This window comes from Papio anubis, chromosome 8 (assembly GCF_008728515.1).
Source record: "Papio anubis isolate 15944 chromosome 8, Panubis1.0, whole genome shotgun sequence".
Taxonomy (NCBI): Eukaryota; Metazoa; Chordata; class Mammalia; order Primates; family Cercopithecidae; genus Papio; species Papio anubis.
Genome location: NC_044983.1, coordinates 51803723 through 51816107, shown reverse-complemented (window position 1 = coordinate 51816107; position 12385 = coordinate 51803723). Strand labels below are relative to the sequence as shown.

The 12385-nt window shown below is 35.6% G+C and overlaps 1 protein-coding gene across 4 annotated transcripts in view; it reads left to right on the top strand.

Moving 5' to 3' along the window:
* The window catches only part of PLAG1 (PLAG1 zinc finger), a 50738-nt gene extending 41286 nt beyond the window's left edge, over window positions 1-9452 (top strand). For 2 of the 4 annotated variants that reach the window (XM_003902772.5, XM_003902771.5), the window contains 2 exons: window positions 1980-2338; window positions 2862-9452. In XM_003902772.5, coding sequence (XP_003902821.1) covers window positions 2097-2338; window positions 2862-4122 — 1503 coding nt within the window. In that variant the 5' untranslated portion in view covers window positions 1980-2096 and the 3' untranslated portion in view covers window positions 4123-9452. The remainder of the gene's footprint in view (window positions 1-1979; window positions 2339-2861) is intronic. The other 2 variants (XM_009213055.4, XM_009213057.4) reach the window with 2 other exon arrangements.
* Window positions 9453-12385: the final 2933 nt, after the last annotated feature.

The following is a 12385-nucleotide window of genomic DNA, read 5'->3' as shown; positions in this document are numbered from 1 at the left end:
ATGTCACTTTTAAACAGCAAGGCGGATTTTTAGACCATTTGAATAGCACAAAGGCCTTGCCTTTATCTACCCAATAAAGAAAGATACTTGAAGCAAGTAGTGATGAACTTACCCATATGCCTTACCATTTTAATCAAGCGAGTGGATAATTGCTGTATTTTGCCTGTTTAGAAACAGCCTTTACATTAAAATACAGTAAGACCTATTGTAACATACAGTTAATTTTACAAAAATGTAGATAGTTAGAGTTCCTGTGAAAGTGTAACTGGAATCTGTGAAAGTCAGTCTAATAGTAGCTTGGTAGTAGCTTGGGACAGCAAGTGTCAGTGTCAGTCTGGTGCCAAAACAAAGTGATATAAGGAAGTTGGTTTTCTTTTTTTAAACATGTAGTAGGGTGAAAAAATCAATTGATTAGTAGTTAATAACAGTCATTTAGTCATATTCAAGTTTTCAATTTAAAAATCAGATATTTTTAAAAGAGGTTGCAGGTATTATTTCTATGGTCTCTTAAAAGTACATCACAGGCCAGGTGTGGTGGCTCACGCCTGTAATCCCAGCATGTTGGGAGGCTGAGACTGGAGGACTGCTTGAGCCCTGGAGTTCAAGACCAGCCTGGGCAACATAGTGAGACCCTGTGTCTACAAAAAATAAAAAATAATTAGCCAGGCATAATGGCATGTGCCTGTAGTCCCAGCTACTCGGGAGGCTGAGGCACTTGAAGATAGCTTGAGCCCGGGGAAGTCAAGGCTGCAGTGAGCCATGCTTGCCCCACTGCACTCCAGCCTGGGTGACAGAGTGAGACTCTGTCTTTTAAAAAAAAGAAAAAAAGTACATCACTCTATAGCCTTTACAAACGTTGAAGAATTGGATCTTTGAGGAGTTGGTTTTCTTACCCTAGAAACAGAGTCAATAATATTTACTGCGTTTTGTCGATGAATTTTTAAAGGTTTTAATTGATTTTTAAATTTTTTGTTTAAAAAGATATACTCCTTGCTGTACAATATGTACATTTCATTCTTTTTTGCAGCACCAATAACAAATTGAAACTCTGACATACCTTTTTGCCAACCTTAAACACCTCTTTGATGATGTGTTGTGTGCCATGTCAGAAGTCCACACAGGTCTGCTGCACAGGGGTTGCAGGTGTGTCCAAAGGCCAGTGCCCTCAGCTCTCGGGGATGCCTGCTGACTCATTTACCTACTAACCTCAGTGTGCCTAAAATTTTTGTGATGTGAAAAACGATGAGGAAAATTACATTAACCATGTCTTTCTCCCAAAATGACAAAGAACCATGCGCTTCACCTAATAAAACATCAAAAGGTTTTACTATTTGAAGAATTAGTATTTGTTGGGAAGATGAATCATTTCTACTCTTGACTCAGGAATCCCTCAGAGTATGATGACACTGGTATAATGCATCACTTTGGGTGGTGCATTCAACTCTTTCAGGCCTCTAGTGTCTCTGCGTGAAGTACCTCTTCCACAGACTTGCTGGTTCACAAGGTGCCTAAAAGAGTTTACAGTTGCTTATCTCTGTTTTCCTATAATGCAGTCTGACTAGAGCTGACATGCACAAATCGAACTGATTTTTAGAGACTGAAATATTTGCTGAAACGTTTTTAGTCAGATTTATGTTCTCTCATCCTTTGTAAAAATTGAAGCTTAATAATGCCACTTTTTAGAGTCATGTTTTGATGCTTCATGAGAGTTCCTGAAATCACTACTGCTATGCCTAAGTAAAACATGTGTCAAGTGGAATTTCAGGGTATGTATGAACTGTTCATTCTGAGCAATGCATTTCTATGTATTTTGACAAATATAAAGAAACCTATGGGGTTTCTAATGTAATGATATTACATTAGACCAGCTGAATCCATTTTATTGGTTTCTTTTTTAATTCGAAAGCATCACATAGCAAATAAAATTTTTAAAAATTGAGTTTAGTTACAAACTAGTTGTTTCTTATTTTTTTTTCCAGTCCCTTTTTGCTTTCTTTTACGACCACATGAAACTTGAGAAGCCACCTAAAGCTATATCATTTAGTGGAGTTGGGCAGTTCCCAAGTGTCCAACAAGAAGGCCTGGTTTAGGCTGCGATGGCCACTGTCATTCCTGGTGATTTGTCAGAAGTAAGAGATACCCAGAAAGTCCCTTCAGGGAAACGTAAGCGTGGTGAAACCAAACCAAGAAAAAACTTTCCTTGCCAACTGTGTGACAAGGCCTTTAACAGTGTTGAGAAATTAAAGGTTCACTCCTACTCTCACACAGGAGAGAGGCCCTACAAGTGCATACAACAAGACTGCACCAAGGCCTTTGTTTCTAAGTACAAATTACAAAGGTATTAAACTCTATTTGTCTTTCAGATTATATTTTCTCTTATGTTGGCTGTTTGAAGCCATTGTAAACGTATGTATTTGTATACACATTTTTCAGCTAATTTGCAGAGAGGAAATGTTAAGTAGATTAGACATTGGTTAGTTTTTAGTATTCTGAATCACATACTTTTATGTGTTAGTGTCTTTGGACTTTTTAAAATAAAATGCTTAATGGGTAGAATTTCCATTTGTAGAATGAAATTACAACAAGAAAAGGGTAAGGACGTTTACGTGAGTATATTCAGTCTTGCTCATTTGCTTTTGTAATGATAGCTGGAAACCAGCAAAAACTAAAGTGGCAACTTAAATGGCTCAAGTTTTGCAGTAATTAGGTATATTAACTATCCTTGTGGTATATATTAAGTTAAACAGTTTCCATTACTAAGGGAATTCTGTGTTAGCATAGTAGTTTAGCTTCCATTTGAAAAGTGAATACATGCCATTTTTGTCATGATAACTACTTATAGATTATATCTGTGTTTAAAGGCACATGGCTACTCATTCTCCTGAGAAAACCCACAAGTGTAATTATTGTGAGAAAATGTTTCACCGGAAAGATCATCTGAAGAATCACCTCCATACGCATGACCCTAACAAAGAGACGTTTAAGTGTGAAGAGTGTGGCAAGAACTACAATACCAAGCTTGGATTTAAACGTCACTTGGCCTTGCATGCCGCAACGAGTGGTGACCTCACCTGTAAGGTATGTTTGCAAACTTTTGAAAGCACGGGAGTGCTTCTGGAGCACCTTAAATCTCATGCAGGCAAGTCGTCTGGTGGGGTTAAAGAAAAAAAGCACCAGTGCGAACATTGTGATCGCCGGTTCTACACCCGAAAGGATGTCCGGAGACACATGGTGGTGCACACTGGAAGAAAGGACTTCCTCTGTCAGTATTGTGCACAGAGATTTGGGCGAAAGGATCACCTGACTCGACATATGAAGAAGAGTCACAATCAAGAGCTTCTGAAGGTCAAAACAGAACCAGTGGATTTCCTTGACCCATTTACCTGCAATGTGTCTGTGCCTATAAAAGACGAGCTCCTTCCGGTGATGTCCTTACCTTCCAGTGAACTGTTATCAAAGCCATTCACAAACACTTTGCAGTTAAACCTCTACAACACTCCATTTCAGTCCATGCAGAGCTCGGGATCTGCCCACCAAATGATCACAACTTTACCTTTGGGAATGACATGCCCAATAGATATGGACACTGTTCATCCCTCTCACCACCTTTCTTTCAAATATCCGTTCAGTTCTACCTCATATGCAATTTCTATTCCTGAAAAAGAACAGCCATTAAAGGGGGAAATTGAGAGTTACCTGATGGAGTTACAAAGTGGCGTGCCCTCTTCATCCCAAGATTCTCAAGCATCGTCATCATCTAAGCTAGGGTTGGATCCTCAGATTGGGTCCCTAGATGATGGTGCAGGGGACCTCTCCCTATCCAAAAGCTCTATCTCCATCAGTGACCCCCTAAACACACCAGCATTGGATTTTTCTCAGTTGTTTAATTTCATACCTTTAAATGGTCCTCCCTATAATCCTCTATCAGTGGGGAGCCTTGGAATGAGCTATTCCCAGGAAGAAGCACATTCTTCTGTTTCCCAGCTCCCCCCACAAACACAGGATCTTCAGGATCCTGCAAACACTATAGGGCTTGGGTCTCTGCACTCACTGTCAGCAGCTTTCACCAGCAGTTTAAGCACAAGTACCACCCTCCCACGTTTCCATCAAGCTTTTCAGTAGGATTCTGGGACATGGATTGATTACAGAAATGTATGTGTAGCCGTGCCCTAGATGACCATTTTTATTTTAGTGCCTACTTTAAAACAGTATAAAAATTTCTGCTTTTGTATAATACAAATTTTCATTAAGCCAGTATAAAATAGAAACTAGCTTTTAAAACGAGCTTTGGAACCATTTGTGTTCAGTTATGTTTACCTGGGTATTTTGTCCTGATTCACTGCCAATTGTCATATTTTAAGAGGTTGGTTTTGTTTTTTTTTTTTTTTCCATATAGGAAAGCCATTATTAGTAGTAAACCTTTATAAATCCCATTTTCAAATTACTTTTAGATCTTAAAATTTTCATTTTTGTCTAATAACAATGGCTCTACCTTTTGACATCTGGCTCATTAAAAGTTTAGCAATAGAATGTAAATTGTATAAAATGTTTTTGAATAACTAAAGGGTTTAAATTTTGTTACTAGCATCTAAATGGATTAATAATCAAGTACTTCAAATGAATTAAGAGTCCAGTTTGGGAAGATAACAGATGTTTGTTAGATACACCATAATTTCAGAGCAGTATATTCTGAAGACTCGCTATTGTCTGGCTAAAATATTTGCCATCTTTATTATGAGCCTTTAAGAAAAATAAACCCTAAACACAAAGCATCAGTATTTATAGCAAAAATAAACTCTTTGTTAGGTGACATGGCATTTCGTGCCACTTAATAGTTGGCCCTAAATTATTACACAGGATATTTTGTCATGTTTCATCCTTCTTAACATGCTACCTTTTCATTTAATAATAGTAATAATGTATGGCATTGGGGTCTTCAGAGTCAATACATAGGTAGATCTCTTTAGTCTTTTCCACCTTTCACATCCAAGGGGTGGGTCAAGTACAGCCAGCAATTTATTTTGATTGTTGGTCCATGGTTAGTCCATAATCTAGAGCCATTGTGGAACTGCAGCCATGAGGTGTGTTTATCCCAGAGTGGACTGACTCAGCCTCTGTGGGTGACAGACTTCTAAGCAGGAAGATAGATGTGAAGAACATGGTTACATTTGGGAACTTGGCTAGGGATCATGGTCCCTGTAGCCACAGTTAAAAACTGGACTTTTTAGAAGTGAAGTGAAAGCATATCGCTTATATCATTTCTTGTTGAATTTGATATGTTTTTCTTTCCCTTAAGAACCAAAAGCAGAAAACAAAAACAACAGTCCTACCCCCATGTTATCTTTCTGATTCAACGTGAATCCATCTTTCCTTGCAATTTTTTGGATGGAGAATTTGAAGTTAAATGCATTAGAAAACTACCTGAGGAACTACCACAAAGTTTTAAGTGACTAGAAATATATACAGTAAAATCCCACTTTCATGCTTCTCTGGGAAATGATAGGAGTGTTGCAAATAAGTTGAGTTTGTAGAGGGGAACAAAGTAAAGTAAAACAAGCCTATCTTAGTTAACATGAAAGTAACAATCGAGAATATATTATATTCACTGAATAATTATAGGCTTTTCCTCACCTTAGACAACCAACATAATCTTCTTAAAGGTCTAATTAATATATTTTTCTAAGGGTCAGTTGGGACATTAACCTAAGAAACATATCTATTAAGCACTTGTTAACACCTTATTTTGGGACCCTCTCCGTTGGGGACGGGGGCAAGGGTGGGAGGTTTTTAGAAGAGTATATATCTCTTTAAAAAAAAAAAAAAAGAAAAATATTTCTGAGCACTCATTAGCCCTATATGGAAACTTCTTTCCTTTTTGTAGGGCCAGTTATCACTGCAGATTGCAATGTTTACCAAGAATTTCTAAAAATGAGTGCAGATTACTGAATATAATACGTTATTTAAAATATTTGGGAGTAGTATAATTTGTGGAGAAATGTAAATTGTAATAATGTAAATGGGGGCTTCAATATATATATATATATAATACACACACACACACACACATATCGCACTTCATAGAATCAAAGTTGCTCTCTGAAGGAGCTTTGGCTCCTGATAGTTTATCATGCTCCTATATTTTTTTAATCCTAGGAGCAGTAGTTTTTATACTTATGTATTTAAATTTTATTATGAAAAATTACATTTATTAAAAAAGTGTGTTCCAAAGGCATTAAAATTATATATGTTAATAAGGAAGTACATTTTTAAATTTTTCAAACTGCTCCTAGCTTTTGGTTAGGAGAATATTTGTTCTGAAAGTAGGCTTTTCGCTCTGCTTCATTACTGCTTCCTTTAGTTTCTATGAAACAGATTGCTTACCTAAATCTTTAGTTGAATGATTAGTGTTCAATATTGCTTTAATCACCATATAAAAGGAAAAAAATTGGTGACAGAGCACAAATAGAAAACCTATTTTTAAATAGAAATCACAAATAGCAAGTATGGAAGCACTACTTTATTCTGTTTAAAATTTACTTAAGAAGGCATCAAATTAGTGAACTGAGACATTGGCCTTAGTAGGCTGTATTCACTGCTAATTTTAAAAAGGGAGTACCAGGATTTATTAAGTAAAGCATTTTGGAAATGGGGAATAGCGCCATATATGTGTGTATCTGTGTATATATATATAAATATATATATACACACATACACACACACACACTTAAATCTTGCCCTGCATGAAATTCAAATATATAGAGGCACATCTTTCAGGGCACCAGTGTTAAAATTGTGGAGTCTTAATTTTCATATGTACACCTCTTTGCCTGTTCCCGCCCCCACAGACTTGAAATAACACTTCAGAGTAAGAGGGAATTCAGCTAATTTGTTTTGAAAATTGACTGTAGTGGTCACTAAACCCTTTTTGAGAGAATTTCTATTAAAGATGAGGCAGACTCGCTTATTTGAATTGCACAACATTCTAATAAGGATGTAACACAGAATTGGCTTTTTTTTCCCCCTAGAAAAAGATTGTTTGTTTCTATGTCAACTAGATATGATTAAAAATAAGTATTGCCAATGCTGTTTTCATTCTCCAGTGGCCAGAATCATTATCCTTGAAATTTCTGGTAGTGCCTTAGCTTGGTTTAAAAAAAAAAAAAAAAAAAAAGGGATTAACATTAAATAAAAGTAGTTTAGAATTTGGACCTCAGACAAGATATTGAACCTCATTCAGTTTCACTTCCACATGTGTGTACAAATTAGGTCACCAAACAGAAGTGTGAGTGTGGAAGGATCTTGGCACTGTAAGCAATGCTATCCTTTATAGTTATCGATCACTGTTAAAACTTTCATTTTAAAATCCTATTACCAAGTTCAGTTTTTTAAAACTTCAGTTGTCCTGGCTGATTATGCATCACTCTGTGTGCAGCTTTTTTATTTCATTTAGTGTTTCTTCCAAGCTGTGTATTTTTGCCTATTTGTTGCTTGTGCTTTATTTTTCTTAGTTATTTGTGGAATATAGTGATATATTGTGTTAATTTGGACAGTAGCGGTTTTTAAAAACCATATACTGACTGAAACATGAGCCAGAGCTGATTGCTTTATTAAGCTAATAATGAATGTTAAAGAGTACATATTTTCAGGATCGTTCATCTAGTGAGCAATACACATATTATAGGCCAATATTTTTTTTAAAAATAGAGCTTGGTCAACCTCTATACTACACATATTACAAGATATAGCACTTTCAAAATGAATCTAAACCTTTACAGAAACTTGCTTATAGGTTATGCCTTTTAAGACTTATTATAATTCATTTCAAGTGCCATTAGATGATATATATGTAGGCCTTTGATATATAATGCTTTGTGTACAAAAATGGTAGATGGTATTTTAAACAGGTACATTTTTACAGTGTTTTCTTATCAATTTGCTATATTGCACAGAATCAGTGTGTGTCTTTTCATAAGGTTTTACAATGGTTTATTTTTTTACAAGGTTTACGTGTCTCAAAGCACACTGTCTTCCCAGTACGTAAGTTGAAAAATACCAGTTCACCCAAGTTGCTTCTAGCCTACTGAGATCCATGTGACATTGGAGGAGATCTTTTCAATGTTTAGTATTCGTCATTAGCAATGGCTGGCTGTTAGTTCTGGTAAATGTGTGCCTAAGTTGAACGTGCCTTGTTTTTCTCACACTGTGTCAGCAGCCATGTCTACAACACACAGAGTCTGTTGTGATCACATAGATCTACATAAGTTGTGCAGTTTTGTGCTAAAAACCCATAGGGAGCTCCTTTGGGATCATAGAAAAGAAGATCATGTGACCAGCATTGGTGAAGGCACACTCAGATTGCACTTAGGCCCTTTCCATGATGTTGTCAACCCTCTGAGGATGGAAGGCAGTGTCTTTTGATGTTATCTAGCCTAGAAGTGACACAGAACTATTGCTAATGTATAAAACACTTCATTGTATAAGCTTCAGTGGTACAGATGAACCAGAATGAATGTTTATCTTCTCAGAAACACTCCTTCAATATTATGTTGGATCATGCTGCTAATGTAACTTGGGCTACAACTCTTCATGGTGCTACAAACTTCTCTGTCTCATTCAGTCGTATTTTTTTATCCATAGAAAAAGGACTACATTAGGTGTAAAAGTGTACAATATATTTTTATACTGTGACTTAATTTGTCATTAACAAACTTTTACACCACCACAATGTATTCATGTGCACTTGCAAAAGGAGATCTCGGACATGCAAATGTTACCAGAACAAACCCAGCTTTTGTCCACAAGGTGACTGTAACTCAGAATGGAAAGTGGGCTTTATAATAGGGTGTGGAGTGAAGAACGTGCTGTATGTTACTAACAGCCCTTTGAATTTAACAAAAACTGGGAATCCATTAGGAAACGGATCGCATCATACCTGAACATAAGCTGGACTGCTGAAATTGTATTTTTAGCTAATGAAAAAGTATTTGGACTAGTACTCTAAAAATGTTCTAATGATAAAGTTTTGAGTCAAAATAGAAAAGAAAAAATCTGCATTCCAGGCCGAATTTTGTATATTTTTATTGCATTTAAAATTGCTATTCTGTAATATTGGGAAATCAAGTGGCTTATCATGTATATCATGTACTTAAAATGTATTCACAAACTACTGTTGTATTTGTATAAAATATAGACAAAGATCATATTTTTTGTGTGTGTATAAGCTCTGTAAAATAGCAATCACATTATGAAGCTGCAGTGATACTACATTTTAAACATTCACATCCAAAGAAGCAGGCTATTTATTGTCCATATACCGGATTTAAAATATTAATTTGCTGCTAATTAAACAATAGTACTGCAGCTTCTTGTGGCCTACAGTGTTATGTTTGCTGTAAGAATAAGATATGTGAATTCCACAAAATATATGAATAAAATTATAGAATGGCTTTAGATAATGTAGATCTTCCTGAAATTTTAATAGATGATACTTTTCTATTTGCTATCACATTTTTTCTTCAAATTATAAATATTTTCTCCTTTGATTAAGATTCTAATAGCTGGCTCTAGGACAATATTGTTGAAATGAAATGTAAAAGCTAGGTTTTTGGTTTGTTTTAAAACTTTTGTATCTTTAGAGGAAGGATAGAAATTGTAAATAAAAAAAGTCAAAAGATGATGCATCAAAACTTTAATCCAGGTGAGTTTAGAATTCAAAAAATGATATTAGTTGCTTGTTTCTGTGAGATAAAATTGGCATTTAGCATTTATTTAACACTTATTATTTGTCAGTACTAAAATTATTCTTTCAGAATATTTTTATGTGTTTTTCAGAATAATGTTTAGCTTTGGGCTGTTTGCCTAAAATTTTGCTGAAGAAAGCTCCCTTGACAATTTGTGTGGACCAAAATGGCTATCACACACATATTTCAGCTAAAACTCATCTGCTAAATGGTCAGCAACACAGCTTCTGAGACAGGTATTAATTCTAAAAATTTGGTTAATACCTTTCCAGAAACCAACTGTAAAAATAATTTGTTATGTATCTCATAGCACCTCTTTGAGTATAATAGGAAAAATTCTTCCCTTACCTTTTCCAACTTCCAGAGAGGTAAAGAAAATGAACATAATTCCAGTGTGGCAATTCCCGCCTCTTTTCACTTGTTTAATTTCTGCAAATTAATGCAATATTTCTATGTTCTTAGAATTAACACTAAATATGTTTTAAATTCATATGAAATAGTTCAAGGACTTCACAGAAGGAAAATACTTGTGCTCTTTTGCCTTTTGCAGAATATGTCACTGCCATTCTTTCGAGGAGATAGTTTTACCTTAAAGGAAACGAAAATACTTTTCTCCCTGATACACTGTTAACAGCATAGCACATAAATTCCCAGGTTCTGTCTGCTTGAGAAAAGGAATGGGAAAAGAGCATGGTGCTTGATGGAGACTGTATCCATGAAGGAGTACACAGAGTATCTTCTTTACTGTAGTATTTGGCTGCCATTATTGCAGATGAAAATGAACAATTTTTTTTTTTATGTAAACAGGCTAACTTTGCTTTACTCAATAGATAGATACTTTAAATGTAAACCAATGTGTATTATAAATGCACAAGTGGAAAATTCTATAAATTTGAATCTTTTTTTTTTTTTAAACAGGCAGATAGTCCATTTAAAATAACACCTCCATCAAGGTCTTAGGGTTTTGAGGGAATGAGTGGGAAGAGTAAAGGCCCCTCACATAAGGTTTTCTGCTTTATGGTATTATAATTTTTGGAAAGGTATTACTTCTGGTTTACTCTATTTGTCATTAGAGAACTTTAATAATTTATTGAGGCTCCTTTCAAAGTGTTCCTAGTGCAACTAGTAGTCTTACTGGAATAATGTTAGTAAACTGCTGTTTCAAAATAATTGATCTATTATTAGGATTCACACACACCTGATATTTTTAAGCAGGTTCCTGTAAACAGATTCTCATGACCTAGGAATGTTCATTGTGTAAGGAAGTTAATAACCCAAGCCATGATGCCCTGTTTAAAGATTTTTAAGTTTTGTCGGCTTTTCCCATCCCAGAATTAATGGTGATCAGTGGCTATAACAAATATAAACCCTGTGTCTTGAAGACCATGCTGTCTAATAACTTCCAGCCAGTAAGTTCAACTCATCCCCAGCTTTCTCAGTTAAATAATAATTATTATTTTTTTTTGCAGTGGTAAAGTGCTACTTTTGTATTTTGTCATAAATTCTTTTATATATGTCCATATTTATTCCTATATGCTAGCTTTATTGAGTCAGTCAGTGACCCTGAAATGTTCCTCCATCCTTAACAGCACCTGCCCATTTCCTCCTCTGCCTTTTTCCATCATTTTCATAAGCAGTTACTCACTGTTCCTTATACTGGAGCCTGTGCTTATCTGTCCCTTTGCCTCCAGTTGTCCACCATCCCTGGAATGCTGGATTTCTCCTCCTGCACAGGAATTCCACATGCCAAAATCTTACCCATTATCCATCCTCCACCCCTTTTTTAATTCTCTCTCTTCCACAAAGCCTTCTGGTCTCATTAACTGAACAGTAATTTATTTTCCCTCTGAACATATATTACAGTTGATAACAATAATATATTTTCTAGTACTTGAGGGCAAAACCCTATCCACATACATTGATTAGATCATCTCAATAATATTTTTTCTAGTACTTGAGGGCAAAGCCCTATCCACATACACTTGATTAAATCGTCTCAGAATAATATATATATATATATATATACACATATATATATATATATATATATTTTTTTTTTTTTTTTTTTTTGAGACGGAGTCTCGCTCTGTAGCCCAGGCTGGAGTGCAGTGGCCGGATCTCAGCTCACTGCAAGCTCCGCCTCCCGGGTTCACGCCAGAATAATATATTTTCTACAACTTGAGGGTAAAACCCTATCCACATAGTTCCAAGCACAGGGCAGATAATCAAGTATTTGTTGGAAGAATGACAAACAGTGCTTCCCAGAAAGACTCAGCCATTTTAATACTTAGGAGACTTTTAAAAAACCTTTTCAAAATTTGACACTAGAAATTAATAAAATAATTTTGACATGGGGCATCTCTATTCTGTGGAAAAGTATATTTTATACTCTGAAGAGTGTATAGTTATCCTTAAACTTCCTTTTGTTCTGGTTTTCTGCATCAACGTGAGGAGATGCTACACGTGTACTGTCTCTTCACAGGTACATCATCACTAAATGCGTTCCCTACAGTGAACCAAAACTAGGGAGCCATCGAAGATTCTAATCCTCCTTTGTACTTCAAAGGCTCGTTAAGCTCTGAATTAGACGGATAAAAAGAAAAAATACACAGGTCCCAGAGACCTACAATTTGAAAGAGAATGAG